Below are 19,527 nucleotides of genomic sequence, written 5' to 3'. Positions count from 1 at the left end.
TTGAAACTGTGTTGGATATGGCAATCTTCCAATGGTAGTGCAGTCTCCATCTCAGACAAACTTGCTACGGTAGAACAGGCAAAATGAGACCACCAAAACCTTCATGAATCCTAGACAACTCATCTCTTCAATGGTGTTCTACCAGTACCAGACTCGAAGCCGTGAGGCCTTCTTCCGTTCTTCCACCTGACGAAACCATGACACTGAGATGCTACAGTGACTCAAAGTGTCTCTCATTACCAGCAATGGAGAAAGCTTGATGGAGTGCCGAGTTCGATGCTGTCGGACTAGAATCATAAACAGGTTCGTTCCACCACATGACTGTCATCAACATTCTCTCCTTCCACTTCCACAGCATCGGATGTGGAGCCTACGGCTGTTGTTTCAGGAGTTCTCATTTTGGGACTCCTCTTTTCTTCTGATGATGATGATGCAGTGGAGGAGCTTGACTTGTGCTCCTCGTCAATCGCTTCAACCCTCTCACCATATGAAGTGGGTGAATTGCCTACCGAGTCTTCGCTGCACTCGTCCTGGGTTGCTGCAGATCTTGCAGTGGCTTGATGAGCTTGTTCTGTGATCATGCTGTCACTCGATGCTTTTGCGTTGTGTTCATCGGATTCTGAAGTAGAATTCATCTTTGAATCAGCACAAGTTGTCTCCTCTGGCTCATTATTTTCTGCACCAACACAAGGGTTGAATCTGGAAACACGCTTCTCTTGCTTGAATTCGCTGAAAACTGAGCCGACGCTGAAGCTCTCATGCCTTCTGAAGAAGATATCGCGTTGTGGAGCTGCAGCGAAGTCCTGCTGCCTCGAATTCTTTTCGTCTTCTACCGGATCATCGTCGAGGAGATCGAATGGACTCAGTCTCGGCAGGAGCACGGAAGGAGCCGAACCAGGAAAGTAGTCATCCGAGCTACAGGAAAGGTCGAACGGGTTCCTTCTCGGTGCATTAACACATGGAAGATGGCCATGTCCCTTCTCCATGTTGTCGTCCAGGTCTATCAGATTTCTCTGCAGCACCTTCCTCGCTTCTCGTTTGGCGAGCAGAGTCTCCAACCGGCGATTCCTTTCCAGTTCAGAATTCCCAAGATTTACGAGGTTCCTCTGATCATCTGCGGTCCATCTTACAGCAGCTTTGCCTCCCTCGTCTTTCTCCTTCTGTGCCTCTTCTTCATCTCGGTTCTCAGTCTCCTCCTCCGTGCTGCCATCATCTGATGCATGGTTCTCTGAGAATGCTGCAGAATCATCACCGGAATTGTCTTCGGAAACAGACGGGTCAAGCTCATCGAGCACCGGCGCAGTGTTCGACTTAGAAGAATCAGAATCCTGTGCACCACCAGACTCAGAGTCCAAACAAGCTTTCTTGCCATTATCTTCCTCGATAGAAGAATTTGAAGCAACAAAAGTGGCTTCTGCTGCATCGAGCCTTCTGTCACCCAAAACAATGGTTCTTACTGTCAATCTCTTAGTTGCCCTTCTATTCCCCACACGAGACTTGTCCCTGAAACCCTTCTCATTTGGAACAGACTCGATCTTCAGCGAAGAACTTGCCTCGGCAGTGTCATCATTGTCAGCTTTGTTCCCGGGAAGATTCGGTTCACTGTAACTCAGAAGGATTCCAAGAAGAAGTGTTGTGCAAACAATGACTGGGGAAGAACTTAGAAGAAGAGCAAATAGGGAAGGGAAGAACTTGTACAGTATAAACAAGAAGCAAGCTACACCAAGAGAGGAAGGATGATAACAAGCAGAAATCCAAGTTGTTTTCCTGGAGCACATTAGAACTATTTCTTTACTTAGCACCACTTTGCTGAGCCTCGATCACTGAATCTTCTTCTCTTCTGTTTTCCTATTAGGAATCTGCAAGAAAGAAGGAAAAAGTGGATAGAACTGTTTTCCTAGTGGTAAAGCAATTCTAGTGGCAGATTTTACAGAGTAGTGAGAATAAAGGTATCATAATTGCTACAGAAATAAGCATTCACCGATATAACACCACTGAAGAAGATCAAACTAACTGTTTTCCTCTTAGGAATCAAAGTAGAGGTGGACATGACACTACACTTGAGCAAATAAAGAGAATTAGATGCAATGGCAAAGCATTTTTAATGGCAAAATTTGCAGTGTAGTGAGAACAAAGGATTCATACTGGCTGCAGAAATAGGCATTTAGGGTTATGACACTGGTGAAGAAGATCAATCTAAATGATATACTGCTTGCTGTCTAACTAATGAAGCATAAATCCTTTGTTTTTCTCAGCTTCATTATCTGAAGTCATGATTTCAAACACAAAATGTGGCCTTAAACTGCAATATCCACATTTCTTTTGCTTGGTTTTTCTGTACAATAGTTAGACATTGAGAATGTTTCCTAATGTGTTTACTTGTATTTCTTTCTGATTAAACTTCAAGTATTAACATACAAAAATGTTAGCATCTGTCACAAGAGTCTCACTTTCAGACATTAATCAAGACTCAAGAGAGAATGTGTGAGAAACATTAAACATTGGCTGAACATTATGAAGAGATCTAATACCATATTACTGAGGAAACTACAATGTCATGAAAGACACCAACTGGGGGTCCAAAACCAAGAGAACAAAAATGATCCAAAGCAAAACAACAGATCATAAACTTCTCCTTAAAAAAAGATCATGATTTCTAATGAAAAGCTCATAAGCTTATCAAAACACAAATTGCAGATATCTCAACAAAATTTGCTTATAATAAAAGCAAAATCTCTAACCACTCCTCATACCTAAATCTAAATACCTAGGACAATACTTGGAATACTATGAGGTTCCTAAATGGACAGTCAACCTACCTCATTCTTTAGCTCTCAAATATCCAAAGCTTTGTCTCCTACTTGAATTGGAAACATGCCTATGTCAAGCAAAAGAAAGAAGACACAAGATTGCTCTATATTATGTTTGTCATCCTTCACATGGAATTAAATGATCATATCCTTTATTATCCATCAAAATCTGTACCACGTATTAAGTACCAAGAAATTACACAAATGACAGCAACGAAACCATTGCATTTAAGTCTCCTGGCAAAACATCAAACATGTACAGTGACACCACAATCGAAGCAAATTAACCTCGAATCGACAACGTAACATCTCCAGATTTGTTTGAAGATGTACGCATTGTGCTCTAGCAAAGTTAATATCATTTCCTAAACAAGAATGAACCATCAACCGATCATAAAAGACCAACAGATTACTTCCCAAAACAAAACATGGAAGAACAGAGAACATTAAGTGCCGGAAGAAATTGGTGTACGTTTGGCGTCCAATGCTGCACCTCCCTCCGATCTGAAGCAAGAAATTTCCTCCCAAACAATGGAAAATTAAGAGAGAGAGAGAGAGAGAGAGAGAGAGAGAGAGAGCGTTCCTCGAATCTATCGGAAACGAGCACGTCCAACTTGGATGCGGTGAGGGGGCAATTCAAGCAGCGGTTGGGGGAGCCGGGAGAGGTTGTGGGCCCAACTGCCGACCATGTGTCATTACCTCATTGGTTGACAGTCCAAACATGTTTCTTCTCTTTGAGAATTGGATCGAAATCTTTTTATTTATAGAGCACGTGAAAGACTTAATTTTTCTATGAATTTAGAGTGATTTTTCTTGATATTTTTGTCAAAGTTTTTAGTTGCACAGTATAGATAATAGACATACATGTCTAATTCTTGAATTAAATCTATTGTTCACACAATATTGGCAGATCTTATCTGGCATTTATCACATACAAATGAAACCTCTTCTCCAAATTGTACTTACTTTACTAGTTGCAAAAGAAAACAAATAAGAAGAAAATATGAGAAAAATCACAAATTTCAGTCTCTCATTATAAAATAGTTGATAATAACACATAGGAAAAGAATTATAATGGCTAGAACAGAACTTAATAATTGTTTGGAAATGGTTAGTGTATATCTCCACCAATTTGGCCATGTCTAAGAAAACAAGACAATATGATATGATAAAGAAAGAATTATAGTATAAGAAAAGGCATGACTTTAGAGACAAAAATTCTAAGTTAAACATGTGACATTGAAATCGAATGGCCTATCGGTCCTCGAGAGAAATGTCTCGGATTATCCATACTGAACACTAGTATGCTTATTATACGATAACAAAAGGCGATCAGCGGACAACAGTTCACCATATTAAAATCCCTAACTTGTTATGGATCAGTTCCAGAAAGCACAACATACCATGATTAATCTGAAAGAAGCATTAACAGTCATAAAAATCAAGCTAATTCTCAAGAAAGTTTGCCATCTGTACGATTGAGGTCAAGGAAGCTCAGGCATTTGAGATACATCGGGGATCTTACCCCGTGAATGAGATTCAAGCTTGGTTCCTCGAACGTGATCAGATGATGTTCCAGCGGGCACTATCTTGTGCTCTTTGCAAAAATCATGACCCAGGAGTGTTGTTGTTACTGCATCACTCAAGACAGAATGATCTTTTGCAACTTGAGAACCTTCTTCAAGCCAATCAGATCCCAGTAAAGCATCAGGCCTGTAGAAATCCGGATGAGACGACAAGTTTTCCTCCTCCATATTGGGGATTGAAAGATGTTCAGCAACAGCAAAAGTATTTTGTGAGCCTGAAAAAACTATCAATGGCAATCTCATGATCCTTTCATGAAGAGCAGAAAATTATACCAAAAAAAGACAAAAGAATGGTGGAAATCCTTGAGAATGCCAATTTAAAACAGACCAGGAATATCCTTGAATGGTGGAAATCCATGAGATAAACTGCCACAAACAGGAGGTGTGCATTCCTTTAAAACAGAAGCAGCAGAATGACCCAAGGGATAAGTTGGGCCATTGTAGTCTTCCCACTCGGTCTCAGAAATATTAAGGCCTGAACATTCCACCATCTCATTGTGTTTGATAACAGAACTTGAACACTTCAGTGATGAATATCTCTTTGAGCCGCTTAGTACCTGTGCCTCATGAAGCAATGCATCCAGTAAACCGCTGCTCCGTGGTGAAATAGCTTCAGGTTGCAATGAGACAGTTGTTGGAGAAGATTCAACATATGTATTAACCGCATCAAGAGTTGGTGTGGAATGGCACAGGGTCCAGCTACTATCGTCAGTTTCTGTACATTGGAGTGAAGGGAGCTCCAACTTCACAGCTCCAGAAAGGGGCCTTGAAGCAGAGAATTTGTCAATTGGAAAGGCATGGCGGCCAGGAATTTCACCTCCAAAAGTTGCCAGGTCCTTGAAGTTGGGATCAGGATCATAGGGATAATGTAAGCGAAAAGTCAGCTGTCCAGGAGGCTCCATTAGAAATTGAGATGCTGAGGGAGGCCCACTGTAGAAGGTAGCATCACAGCCAGCATCTACCTGTTTGACATGATTCACATTATCCATGTACCCATAATCTGGGGATTCATATTCATGACATATCATGCTACTCACAGAGAGATCTGGAAATGAGGAAGCATAAGACAAATCCGCATGACCATTGTTCAAGTTCTCAAATCCAGTACCAGGAATATCAAAACTGTTCCCCTGCAAGATCCCACTGTGTTGTTGGGCAACACAGCTGACAATCTGAGTTTGCTGATTTTCATCTGAAGCCTGAAAGCAAATATTATTAGGGTAAAGAGGTAAACCGGCACGCTGGTGTCGCTTTATTCGTGTATTCCAATAGTTCTTTATCTCATTATCAGTGCGACCAGGTAACTGCAGAAAATGTTGAAACATGTTGCAGAATCACAAAATGTCCAAACAAGTTATAACATGCATGAAATCAAGATAAACCAACAAAAAAGACAAAAAGAACATGCAAGAAAAAATTACCATGAACAATAAACCCTTAATATCCACAAGCAGAAAAAGGCAACTATAACTGTTTATCAAGTCCCATTGGAGGGAAACTGATCATACAGTTAAGAAACCTAGCTCAATCTTCAAACCTCATCAAAGACTTGTAGCCATAACTTCAAGCTGAACCAATAAACAAATCTCATATGACTTTAAATTGGTTTGGTAATGCATGAAGAAAAAAGAAGCAATTAAAGAATATGATGAGCAGCCTCTATAACATAATATAAAGCATTAATTCCTTCTTTTACATATTGTAGCAATTGTAAAATATTTTTGTCTCTCATTGTTATTCAGTCTAATTGATTGTTGAATGCATTTTCTTTCTGATTTCTTAATACACACTCGAAATCAAGGATTAGTGTACCACCCGAAATGGTATAGTTTAGGCAATATGTATCGGTTCAAGCATGAACCGATATACGGACCACCCTGTTTCGAGTGGTCCGGATTAAATAATAAAAAAAATCAAAAGTGGTGGGCCCCATTTAACGTTAAAAAAAAAATCAAAGTTTGTTGTACCAATGCGTACCACCCATTATGGGCAGTACATACTGGTCCGACAGGATACCGATACGCGGACGGCTCTCTACCAAGTGGTATCGATTACTTCATCTTATATCGGGCGATACGGGATCAATACAGGGTAGTAACGGTCGAAATCCAACCGTTACCAACCTGTACTAATTGGTAATAGTTGGATTTTGACCGTTACCGATTAAGGGCTGAGATTGTCCTATTTCAAACTATCAATTTGAACGTGAGGCTTGGAAAATGATTTTTAAACCCTTACTTCTGCCCTCTTTCAACTCATTTCACTCTCTCAATCTCTTAAACTCTCTCAAGCTCTTTTTCACTCACATCTCTCTTATTTTTATATTTTCACTCTTTTAAACTCAACAAAACTACGATTTGTTGATTTGATCAAATTTAGAAGGCTAATTTGGGTAGATTCTCCGTAGATAAGATTCTCATCATAGGGCTGAAGTTGCAGCTCATGTTGCATTGTCATTAGTTCCTTTCTGCAAAATTAAACTCGGGTGGTAATATTGCCAAAGGTGTTTGTATTCCACACCTTAAGTGCTGCTTTACAGGCTTTAAGCTTTTGAGATAAGATGTAAGGGGGGGAACCATGCACATTTACATTCCAAGCTTAACTGATAACATCAAGGAATTGAGGATGAGTACTCCACATGTTAAAGAATCTAAACGGTTTCTTGTCTCTAGGTGTTGCTTTGTTTGTGTGTTTATACATTAAAGAATGATCAGAAAATAATGGAGCATCATACTCAATAAGTGAATCAGCGTAAACTGTTAACCATTCTTGATTAATCTGACACCTATCGAGTCGAGCCATTATTTTTCTGTTAACAGCACCTTGATTACTCCAGGAGAGCCAATTACCCACAAATTTCATATCGATCAATACAACAATATCTATGTAATCATTAAAACTTTGAAGCTGGCTTTCTAAAAGCTGTCTACCCCCCACCTTTTCATTTGTATACCGAACAATATTAAAGTCACCAAGAACAATCCAAGGTACATTAAGATAGCCATTTGCAATGTTAGTCAGATCAGACCATAGAGTATTTCTTTCTTGCATACTGTTTGAAGCATATATACCAGTGAAATTGAATTGAGAGCCATTCTTTTTGTCCTACACCTTAAGATGAATGAATTGATCAGTAGCAGAAATAAACCAGGTATTAATAGAGTTAGGATATCATAAGACCCATATTCTACCAAAAGTTTCTTGAGAGTCATTGGTAAACAGTTCTGCGTCCAGCCATATTATGTTCTTTTGGGCTTGAACGCACGATTGTTTAATTTTCGTTTCCACAAGAATAACATTATTACATGCGGCAGACTTGATTATTCTATTAAGCTCTCGACATTTTTCAGGCTTATTAAGTCCATGAACATTATAGCAGGTTATCTTCATCAGAAATAAAACAAATGGAAAAGGCAGTAAGGTATTCATCCTCTAACTTTGGATCGACAGTACCATCCTTTTTCTTATCCTTAGATTTTGCATTTTCCTCCCGCACACTAGTACAGGGCGGCATATGCAGTGTCGCCGATTGGTCGGCACACCAGCTCAGACCGGTAAGTTGAACCTTGCTTGAAATACCTAAAAATATAATGTCTTAGAGCAAGTCATGAACTGCATGCATTACCAAAGTTCATGAAAAAGTTAAACATGCATCAAGAATTTCTAGCCAACCATAATAGATATTGGCTGGTATGATACGGAGGTAAAATCTCCATCTAAACTTGATATGCGAGGCATGACAAGTAGGCAATTGATGATACGACACTTCCACCTAGCCAACATACCGCTTCCTCCTAGGCATCATGCCACTTCCACATGATCGACACCCTACTTCCACCTAGGCAACAAGTCACTTCCACTTGATCCACACCTCGCTTTCACTTGATTGACACGTCATATAGGGTCGGTTCTTACAAGTTTGGAAACGTGGCACCGATGAGAATGTTGACTCGGTCCTTAGACGTCGACTACTTAGCATTGGCAAAAAAAGCTGACTTGACAAAATTGTTACTCGATAACCCTAGGTTTGGTACATGATCCCACAACCAATTGATGGCCGAATCATGCACGTAACCATTCCCCACATTTACTATAGCCTCAATCCAATGACCGCTCATCACGTTATAAAATAACAGAGGTGCATCCCTGGGTGCATTCTCTAAATTCAGCATTTAGTTGAATCCGTTGAACCCTCACTAACTTAAACATCAGAGAGTCTTACTAAGTTACCTCTGACATTGCTGAACTCTCAAGCCAAATCTCCTACCATCCCCACACCTTAGCCTGAGACAAGTTCAAAAATGAATTCAGAAGTGGACCTTGGTTGGCTCTAGACCATTCATGTGTCAAACCACTGGAATTTGACTTAACGAAGCTTAATAGTGTTCCTTTTATATTCAAGGCAAAAGTAGTAAGAAAGCAAGCTTAATTGAGTAGGGTTATGGAATTTGGGGGAAAAGAGAAGAAATAAAGAGAAAGGAGCAGAGAAGGGAAAAAACTATAGAATAAGACAGATCGAAGAGGTCGAATTAGTGATCTTTATCATAGGTTGAGACATGAAAAGCTGGGACAAGAACTTAAAATCCTGAGATTCAGTTGACAACATAGCTTGAACTAAATTCAGGTTGCAATGTACACCCTTGAATAGTATATTATTTGTTTCCTTTCAAAGGTACCAGCTAAAGAGGACAAAGAAATCTCCAAATCTCTCATTTAGAGAGAAGTCTCATCCACCAAATTCCCAAAAGAAGCTGATCTAAAAAGAGGACGCAACAAAGTAGATCCAACATGAGGCTCCTGATACTATATAGACTCGCTCATTAGCTCAGCTCATTCCTTTTCTTTTAGCTACAAATTTAAAATCTCTGATACTATCCAAATTTAGAAAAATCAAGCAATATATACGTCAATATCTCCTTATCCCCTAAAAACTTGATACCCGAATCCTAGTGACACGAAAATCTTTGCCACTTATGGGTGGAACTCCTTTAACCTTTTAAAGGCAATGAATACTTATGGCCCAATGAATTCAATTTTATATATTCTTTACATTGCATAAATAGAATCAGGTGGTTGGTGCCACCTTTTTTCCTGAAAACAATCAACTGATGATCAATAGTAAGGATTAACACTAAGATGTCCCATATCAACATATAGATGTCAACCAAGTTAGATCTATCATTTATTGCCGAAAGATCTAGCCACAAGTTATTGATTAGGGTCCATCATCTTATCCAGCTACCTTTTTCACAAGCCTTCATTGCAACCCTTTTAAACCCTAGTATCCTCGATAGGACAAGTGTTGAATAACAAAGAACATAGTAGGCCCATGATAAATTCCTGAAAAGCGCAAGCTGCAATATTGATTAACTATACACAGATAACCAAAATTAACTTAGCTACAATTAACATAACTACAATATTTCTGAAAAGGCTAACCATGTTATTATCTTTGTTTTTTAACCCTTTATAAGTATATGACAACTAGATGTACATTTGATGCAGGATCAAGCATATGCCAATCAGTGATTTAAAAAGCGCTAGGCGCCAAGGTCCAAAAATGCCCGAGGCGCTAGGCACTCGCCCGAACGAAGCGAGGCGCTAAAATATAAAAATATCTAATATAATTAATAAATATAATTACTTAAAATTTTAAATAAAAATATGCTATTAAATTAAGAAAATCTAAGATATAAAATTAACAGTATTAAGAAACCTAGCAATAATTTCAAATAAATAAAAATTAACAGTATTAAAATCAAAATAATATATTATTAATCTATTAATAGTATTAAAAACTAATTATTTTAAATAAATAACAGTATACAATATACGTATACTGTTAAAAGGAAGTGTAAAGGGGTGCTGAACTTGCTGACTGAGAAAAGAGGAAGCGGTAGCGGCGAGCGATGGCAGTGGCGAGCGGTAACAGCGGCAGCGGGAGCGGCGAGCAACGGCAGCGGCAACGGGAGGCGCGAGCGGCGACAGCAACGGCAGCGGGAGCAGGAACGGGAGTGGGAGCAGGAGCGGCGAGTAGCGGGAGGCGCGAGCGACGACAGCGACAGAGTTTGCGAGCAGCGACAGCGGCGAGCAGCGGGATCGGGAGCGGCAGCGGCGAGGGTTAGGGTTGGGTTGTCACTTATATCGGTTTTAGTTGGTTCAATCGAACCAACTAACCATCGGAGACCGAACCAGGACCGAACAAGACCTAAAATCCTGGTTCGGTCGCCTTGGTTAACCCAGGCGCTAACCCGAAGCGCCCAACGCCTGGGCTCGGGTGAGCGCCCAGGCGGCGCCTGTTTGAAGCGCGCCGCTTGGGAGATTAGCGAGGCGCTCGGGCCTCGCCTCGCCCGAGCGCCTTTTTAAATCGCTGATGCCAATGCATATTATATTTTATAACATAAGCCAAAAGTTAATAAATCTAGATTCTTTCATCTTATATAGATCCTCAATGTTTTCCGATATACACTGAAAAAAACTGTAGAATGAGAAAGATCCAAGAGGTCAAATGAGTAATCTTTATCATAGGTTAAGAAATGAAAAGCTGGGACAAGAACTTAAATCCTGAGATCCAGTTGACAGCATTGTTTGAACTAAATTTAGGTAGCAATATACACCCTTGAATAATATCTTATTTGTTGCCTTTTAAACATATCAGCTAAAGAGGACCAAGATGTCATAAAATATCTCATTTAGAGAGGAGACATCTTTTCCACCAAAGTCCCAACAGAAGCTTATCTAAAGAGAGGTCGCAAGAAAATAGATCCAAGATGAGGCTCTTGATACTATATAGACTTACTGATGAGCTCAACTCATTCTTTTTCTTTTAGCTAAAAATTAAAAATCCTTGATACTACCTAAATTCAGAAAAATCAAGCAATATACACGTTAATATCTCCTTATCCCTTAAAAACTTGATACCCAAGAATCCTAGTGATACGAAAATCTTTGCCACTTAGGGGGAATTCCTTTAGCCTTTTAAAGGCAATGACTACTTATGGCCTAATGAATTTAATTTTTTAATATTCTTTACATTGCATAAATAGAATCAAGTGGCTGGTGCCACCTTTTTGCTTGGAAACAATCAACTGATGATCAATGGTAGGGGTTACCACTAAGATGCCCATATCAACATATAGACGTCAACCAAGTTAGATTTATCATTTATTGTCGAAAGAACAAGCCACAAGTTATTGATAATGATCCATCATCTTATCCAACCACCTTTTTCACAAGCCTTCATTGCAACCCTTTTAAACCCTAATATCCTCGATAGGACAAGGGTTGAATAACAAAGAACATAGTAGGCCCATGATGAATTCCAGAAAAGCGCAAGCTACAATATTGCTTAACTATACATAGATAACCAAAATTAATTTAGCTACAATTAACATAGCTACAATATTTATGAAAAGGCTAACTATGTTGTTATCTCTGTTTTTTAGCCCTTTATAAGTACATGACAATTAGATGTACATTTGATGCAGGATCAATCATATATCAATGCATATTATAATTAATAACATAAGTCGAAAGTTAATCAATCTAAATTCTTTCATCGTATATAGATCCTCGATGTTTCCTAATATATATTAGAAAAAAACTATAGAATGAGAAAGATCCAAGAGGTCAAATGAGTGATCTTTATCATAGGATTAGACATGAAAAACTGGGACAGGAACTGAAAACCTTAAGATCCAATTGACAGCATAGTTTGAACTAAATTCAGGTTGCAATATACACCCTTAATAGTTTATTGTGTGTTTCCCTTCAAATGTACCAACAAAAGAGGACCAAGATGTCTCCAAATCTCTCATTTATAGAGGAGACATCTCTTCCACCAAATTCCTAAAAGAAGCTGATCTAAAAAGAGGTCGTAAGAATGTAGATCCAAGATGAGGCTCCTGATAATATATAGACTTGCTCATGAGCTCTGCTCATTCCTTTTCTTTTAGCTAAAAATTTAAAATACTTGATACTACCCAAATTCAGAAAAAACAAGCAATATACACGTCGATATCTCCTTATCTCTTAGAAACTTGATACCCATGAATCCTGATGACACAAAAATCTTTGCCACCTATGGGTGGAACTCTTTTAACCTTTTAAAGGCAATGACTACTTACGGCCCAATAATTCAATATTTGTATATTCTTTAAATTGCATAAATAGAATCAAGTGGCTGGTGCCACCTTGTTTCCTAGAAACAATCAACTGATGATCAATAGTAGGGGTTAACACTAAGATGCCCCATATCAACATATAGATGTCAACCAAGTTAGATCTATCATTTATTGTCGAAAGAACTAGCCACAAGTTATTGATCAGGGTCTTTCATTTTATCCAACCACCTTTTTCACAAGCCTTCATTGCAATCATTTTAAACCCTAGTATCCTCGATAGGATAAGGATTGAATAACAAAGAACATAGTAGGTCCATGATGAATTCCTTAAAAGTGCAAACTGCAATATTGCTTAACTACACACAGATAACCAAAATTAACTTAGCTACAATTAACATAGCTACAATATTTCTGAAAAGGTTAACCATGTTATTTTTTAGCCCTTTATAAGTACATGACAACTAGATGTACATTTGATGTAGGATCAAGTATATGCCGATGCATATTATAATTTATAACATAAGCCAAAAGTTAACAAATCTAAATTCTTTCATCCTATATAAATCCTCAATGTTTCCTAATATACACTGGAAAAAAACTGTAGAATGAGAAAAATCCAAGAGGTCGAATGAGTGATCTTTATAATAGGTTGAGACATGAAAAGTTGGGACAGGAACTTAAAATCCAAAGATCCGTTTGGCAGCATAGTTTGAACTAAATACAGGTTGCAATATACACCCTTGAATAGTATATTGTTTGTTTCCTTTCAAATGTACCATATAAAGAGGACCAAGATGTCTCCAAATCTCTCATTTAGAGAGGAGACATCTCTTCCACCAAATTCCAAAAAGAAGCTGATCTAAAAAGAGGTCGCAAGAAAATAGATCCAAGATGAGGCTCTTGATACTATATAGACTTGCTCATGAGCTCAGCTCATTCCTTTTCTTTTTGCTAAAAATTTAAAATCCCTGATACTATCTAAATTCAGAAAAATCAAGCAATATGCACATCAATATCTCCTTATCCCTTAAAAACTTGATACCTATGAATCCTAGTGACACAAAAATCTTTGCCACTAACATGTAAAACTTCTTTAGCCTTTTAAAGACAATAACTACATATGACCCAATGAATTTAATTTTTGTATATTCTTTACTTTACATAAATAGAATCAGGTGGCTGGTGCCACTTTTTTTACTGGAAACAATCAACCGATGATCAATAGTAGGGGTTAAAACTAAGATGTCCTATATCAACATATAGATGTCAACCAAGTTACATCTATCATTTATTGCCGAAAGAACTAGCCATAAGTTATTAATCAGGATCCATCATCTTATCAAACCATCGTTTTCACAAGCTTTCATTGCAACCCTTTTAAACCCTAGTAACCTCGATAAGACAATGGTTGAATAACAAAGAACATAGTAGGCCCATGATGAATTCCTAAAAAACGCATGTTGCAATATTGCTTAACTATACACAGATAACCAAAATTAACTTAGCTACAATTAACATAGCTACAATATTTCTGAAAAGGCTAATCATGTTATTATCTTTGTTTTTTAGCCCTTTATATGTACATGACAACTAGATGTACATTTGATGCAGGATCAAGCATATGCCAATGCATATTATAATTTATAACATAAGCCAAAAGTTAATAAATCTAGATTCTTTCATCCTATATAGATCCTCAATGTTTCCTGATATACACTTGAAAAAAATTGTAGAATGAGAAAAATTAGGTTGAATGAGTGATCTTTATCAGAGGTTGATACATGAAAACCTGAGATAGGAACTTAAAATCCTGAGATCTAGTTGAGAGCATAATTTGAACTAAATTCAAGTTGCAACATACACTCTTATCCCGTAAAAACTTGATACCCATGAATCCTAGTATCACGAAAATCTTTGCCACTTAAGGGTGGAACTCCTTTTAAAAGCAATGACGACTTATGGCCCAATGAATTCAATTTTTGTATATTCTTTACATTACATAAATAGAATCAGATGGTTGATGTTACCTTTATTCCTGGAAACAACCAACTGATGATAAAAAGAAGGGGTTAACACTAAGATGTCCCATATCAACATATATATGTCAACCAAGTTAGATTCATCATTTGTTGCCAAAAGAACTAGCCACAAGTTATTGATTAAGGTCCATCATCTTATCCAACCACCTTTTTCACAAGCCTTCATTGCAACTCTTTTAAACCCTAGTATCCTCAATAGGACAAGGGTTGAATAACAAAGAACATAGTAGGCCCATGAAGAATTCCAGAAAAGCGCAAGCTGCAATATTGCTTAACTATACACAGATAACCAAAATTAACTTAGCTACAATATTTCTGAAAAGGCTAACCATGTTATTATCTTTGTTTTTTAGCTCTTTATAAGTACATGACAACTAGATGTACATTTGATGCAGGATCAAACATATGTCAATGCATATTATAATTTATAACATAAGCCAAATGTTAATAAATCTAGATTCTTTCATCCTATATAGATCCTCAATGTTTTCCGATATACATTGGAAAAAAACTGCAGAATGAGAAAGATCCAAGAGGTCGAATGAGTGATCTTTATCATAGGTTGAGACTTAAAAAGCTGGGACAGGAACTTAAATCCTGAGATCCACTTGACAACATTGTTTGAACTAAATTTGGGTTGCAATAGACACCCTTGAATAGTATATTGTTTGTTTCCTTTCAAACATCCCAACTAAAGAGGACCAAGATGTCCCCAAATCTCTCATTTAGAGGAGACGTCTCTTCCACCAAATTCCCAAAAGAAGCTTATCTAAAAAGAGGTCGCAAGAAAATAGATCCAAGATGAGGCTCCTAATACTATATAGAGTTACTCATGAGCTCAACCCATTCCTTTTCTTTTAGCTAAAAATTTAAAATCCCTGATACAACCTAAATTCAAAAAAATCAAGCAATACACATGATAATATCTCCTCATCCCTTAAAAACTTGATACCCAAGAATCCTAGTGACACGAAAATCTTTGCCACGTACGGGTGGAATTCCTTTAGCCTTTTAAAGGCAATGACTACTTATGGCCCAATGAATTTAATTTTTTAATATTCTTTACATTGCATAAATAGAATCAGGTGGCTGGTGCCATCTTTTTTCCTGGAAACAATCAACTGATGATTGATAGTAGGGGTTAACAATAAGATGTCCCATATCAATATATAGAGGTCAACCAAGTTAGATCTATCATTTATTGTCGAAAGAACTAGCCACGAGTTATTGATCATGGTCTATCATCTTATCCAATCACCTATTTCACAAGTCTTCATTGCAACCCTTTTACACCCTAGTATCCTCGATAGGACAAGGGTTAAATAACAAAGAACATAGTAGGCCCATGATGAATTCCAGAAAAGCGCAAGCCCTAATATTGCTTAACTATACACAAATAACAAAAATTAACTTAGCTACAATTAACATAGCTATAATATTTCTGAAAAGGCTAACCATGTTATTATCTCTGTTTTTTAGTCCTTTATAAGTACATGATAACTAGATGTACATTTGATGCAGGATCAAGCATATGCTAAAGCATATTTAATTTATAACATAAGCTAAAAGTTAATAAATCAAGATTCTTTCATCCTATATAGATCCTCAATGTTTCCCGATATACACCGAAAAAAAATATAGAATGAAAAATATCCAAGAGGCCAAATGAGTGATCTTTATCAAAGGTTGAGACATGAAAAGCTAGGATAGGAACTTAAAATCCTAAGATCTAGTTGACAGCATAGTTTGAACTAAATTCAGGTTGCAATATATACCTTTGAATAGCATATTGTTTGTTTCCTTTCAAAGGTACCATATAAAGAGGACCAAGATGTCTCCAAATCTCTCATTTAGAGAGGAGACCTCTCTTTCACCAAATTCCCAAAAGAAGCTGATCTAAAAAGAGATCGCAAAAAAATAGATCCAAGATAAGACTCCTGATACTATATAGACTTGCTCATGAGCTTAGCTCATTCCTTTTCTTTTAGCTAAAAATTTAAAATCCCTGATAAAACTGAAATTCAGAAAAATCAAGCAATATACACGTGAATATCTCCTTATCCCCTAGAAACTTGATACCCAAGAATCTTAGTGACACGAAAATCTTTGTCACTTACGGATGGAATTCCTTTAGACTTTTAAAGGCAATGACTACTTCCCAAAGAATTTAATTTTTTATATTCTTTACATTGCATAAATAGAATCAGGTGGCTGGTGCCACCTTTTTTCTTGGAAACAATCAACTGATGATCAATAGTAGGGGTTAACACTAAGATGTCCCATATCAATATATAGATGTCAACCAAGTTAGATCTATCATTTATTGCTGAAAGAACTAGCCACAAGTTATTGATCAGGGTCCATCATCTTATCCAACCACCTTTTTCACTAACCTTCATTGCAACCCTTTTAAACCCTAGTATCCTCGATAGGACAAGTGTTGAATAACAAAGAACAAAGTAGGCCCATGATGAATTCCTGAAAAGAATAAGCTGCAATATTGCTTAACTATACACAGATAACCAAATTAATTTAGCTATAATTAACATAGCTGTAATATTTCTGAAAAGGCTAACCATATTATTATATCTATTTTTTAGCCCTTTATAAGTACATGACAACTAGATGTATATTTGATGCAAGATCAAGCATATGTCAATGCAGATTATAATTTATAACATAAGCCAAAAGTTAATAAATCTATACTCTTTCATCCTACATATATCTTTAATGTTTCCTGATATACACTAGATGTGACATTAAACATATAGCAGATGTTGGATCTTTATTAAAACCCAAAAAAAGTGTTCATAAGATAGTGATGTAATTTTCTAATCTAAACCTTTTGCCATAATTAAAAAAGTCCGATGCATACTTAAACATAGTAAATAAAACATTTGGCAACTATAATAAGATGCTATCAAACATTTTATATTACTATGACTCATGGTGCCCTAGTAAAAAAAGTTTAAAAAGGAGAAGGAACTCAATATTTCTACGGGATTAGCTAATAAGCCTTCCCCGACTAAAGCAATAAGTCAAACGAGAAGAGGAAAGAGAAAAACAATATACAAAATCACATTACCAATCATATTAAATGATACGAAGAAAGCTCACTTACAAATGTGGCCATCTTAGCCCATTTGTTGCCTATTTTAGCATGAAGTTGAACGATCATTTCCTCCTCTTCCATCGAAAAGGCACCTTTCTTTAGATTTGGTTTGAGATGATTAGCCCACCGCAGCCGACAACTTTTACCACATCGAAACAATCCTGAGTTCTTCTGAACAGCATTCCAGTTTCCCTCCCCATGCTTTTTAACATATTCGACCAAAATTGCATCCTCTGCAGACGTCCAAGGTCCCTTCTTCAATACCTGACCATCTTTACCTATTGATTTTTCTCTGCTACCTTCATCAATTGAATGCGAAAATATATTGTCCTCTGCAATCGGTTCCTTTTCACTCTTAGTTGGCAAAAGATTCATTTTCAAGAACCTGGATCCAGCACAGAGCCCTTAGTATCCAATAATATAAAATGAATAACTTAATTGAAGTGTCTGATGATAAATCATTGATATTGATGATTCCCAAAAGTGAGAATCTGGTGAAAACCACAAAAGAATTAACCTAATTTATATAATACTGAACATATAATACTATGCTATAGTTTACTTGGTATTTCTTCAGTCAAAACTCGACATAAATCTAATAGATCCAAGAATTGAAATGAAAGACTAACCTGAGAGTTTCACAACTAGTCTCTACTACACGAAACTGTTTCAACCTAGAAAATTGAAACTCCATGAAGAAATCAAGAGGATGCAGACAATTAAACTAAACGATAACTCAAAATTTGAAAGCGACAATGAACAGAAATGAAGGAGACCTACGTAATAATTGTATTGAAACTAAAAAAATTACTTTCAGATTATTCCATAACAGCTAATAAGATAACAGTTGCAAGAAACACAGAAACATCAACAAGCCACTCGAAACTGAGCAGCTTAGATACTGTAAGCACTAAGCACTCAAAGGTCCCTACTTTCCATCTTAAACTAGATGCTACGGATCCACAAATGAACACTAGTCTCTACTACGAGCGACCGTTTCAACCTAGAAACTTGAAACTCCACAAAGAAATCAAGAGGAGGCAGACAGTTAAACTAAATGATAACTCGAAATTTGAAAGCGACAATGAACAGAAATGAAGGAGACCTACGTAATAATTGTATTGAAACTGAGGAAACAAATGAAAACGACTTTCAGGTTATTCGATAACAGCTAATAAGATAACAGTAGCCAGAAAGACCACTCGAAACTGAGCTGATTAGTTATTGTAAGCACTCAAAGATCCCCGCTTTCCATCTTAAACTATATGCTACGGATCCACAAATGCACACATCTCCAAGAAAAACAACCCGTTCCATACTACATTGCTCCAGAAATCACCAGACAAGCAGAAGGCCACTCGATCAGCGGAGAGCTTGGATCTCTTAAAACAGGATCGCAGAATCTCGATGGCTTGCCCCATCGAGCCGCTGATGTCCAATGAATTTAAACCCCTGCACACCAACGCGAAAGACGGCGATCGGAGCTCGTTGCTTTTTGAGCGGCAAAGAAAAGAAAATTCGAATCTCGCAAAAATTGCGGATAAGGAGTAAGAAGATCAGGTGGCGGCCGCAACGGGGGGATTATCATTGGCGGAAGAAAATTCGAATCTTGCATACCGAATTGACCCAGGATCCAAAGAATTCGCGTGGAGATAAAGCGTCAAAGCCGGGGAGATCGATGGATCGATCGAGAGACCGAGGCCGAGAGGAGATCGGAGCATCAGCCAAGCAAGCTGGCGAGCGAGCGACCGACCGCCTCTTTTTCCTATTTTAATTTTAATTAAATTCTCAAAATTGCAGTTTATTTTCCATCTCAAAATTCTCTCCCTTGCGGATTCGGGCGGACCCGCTCAAATC

At 37.5% G+C, this 19,527-nt stretch overlaps 2 protein-coding genes across 8 annotated transcripts; both read right to left on the bottom strand.

The window, feature by feature from the left end:
- Positions 1-78: 78 nt before the first annotated feature.
- Positions 79-2,042, bottom strand: LOC135643461 (uncharacterized). The gene has a single exon (XM_065160446.1). It carries the CDS (start codon positions 1,776-1,778, stop codon positions 294-296), a length of 1,485 nt encoding a protein of 494 aa, XP_065016518.1. The 5' UTR covers positions 1,779-2,042; the 3' UTR covers positions 79-293.
- A 2,182-nt stretch (positions 2,043-4,224) lies between these two features.
- Positions 4,225-19,426, bottom strand: LOC103992471 (transcription factor GAMYB-like). Of its 7 annotated transcripts, none has more exons than XM_065158903.1 (5): positions 19,288-19,426; positions 18,300-19,122; positions 17,680-18,055; positions 4,725-5,700; positions 4,225-4,620 (listed from the first exon to the last, which is right to left on the bottom strand). In XM_065158903.1, exons 2-5 carry the CDS (start codon positions 18,362-18,364, stop codon positions 4,295-4,297), a joined length of 1,743 nt encoding a protein of 580 aa, XP_065014975.1. In that variant the 5' UTR covers positions 18,365-19,122; positions 19,288-19,426; the 3' UTR covers positions 4,225-4,294. The 7 variants fall into 7 exon arrangements, with proteins under 7 accessions (XP_065014975.1, XP_065014978.1, XP_065014976.1 ...); XM_065158906.1 differs by having other exon boundaries at positions 19,010-19,122; XM_065158904.1 differs by having other exon boundaries at positions 4,725-5,358; positions 5,434-5,700; positions 18,300-19,425.
- Between the last annotated feature and the right edge of the window lie 101 nt (positions 19,427-19,527).

The sequence above is a fragment of the Musa acuminata genome, chromosome BXJ3-7, assembly GCF_036884655.1.
Source record: "Musa acuminata AAA Group cultivar baxijiao chromosome BXJ3-7, Cavendish_Baxijiao_AAA, whole genome shotgun sequence".
NCBI lineage: Eukaryota > Viridiplantae > Streptophyta > Magnoliopsida > Zingiberales > Musaceae > Musa > Musa acuminata.
The sequence above is the reverse complement of the archived record's forward strand: the minus strand, read 5'-3'. Positions and strand labels throughout refer to the sequence as shown.

Bases quoted from the DNA above. Each gene is read 5' to 3' on its own strand.
- LOC135643461 (XM_065160446.1), bottom strand. From the start codon at position 1,778: ATGTGCTCCAGGAAAACAACTTGGATTTCTGCTTGTTATCATCCTTCC.
- LOC103992471 (XM_065158903.1), bottom strand. From the start codon at position 18,364: ATGGAGTTTCAATTTTCTAGGTTGAAACAGTTTCGTGTAGTAGAGACT. The intron at 18,056-18,299 runs GTTAGTCTTTCA...TGCTGGATCCAG, and splicing joins ACTAGTTGTGAAACTCTCAG to GTTCTTGAAAATGAATCTTT. The intron at 4,621-4,724 runs GTCTGTTTTAAA...TGCCATTGATAG, and splicing joins ACCATTCAAGGATATTCCTG to TTTTTTCAGGCTCACAAAAT.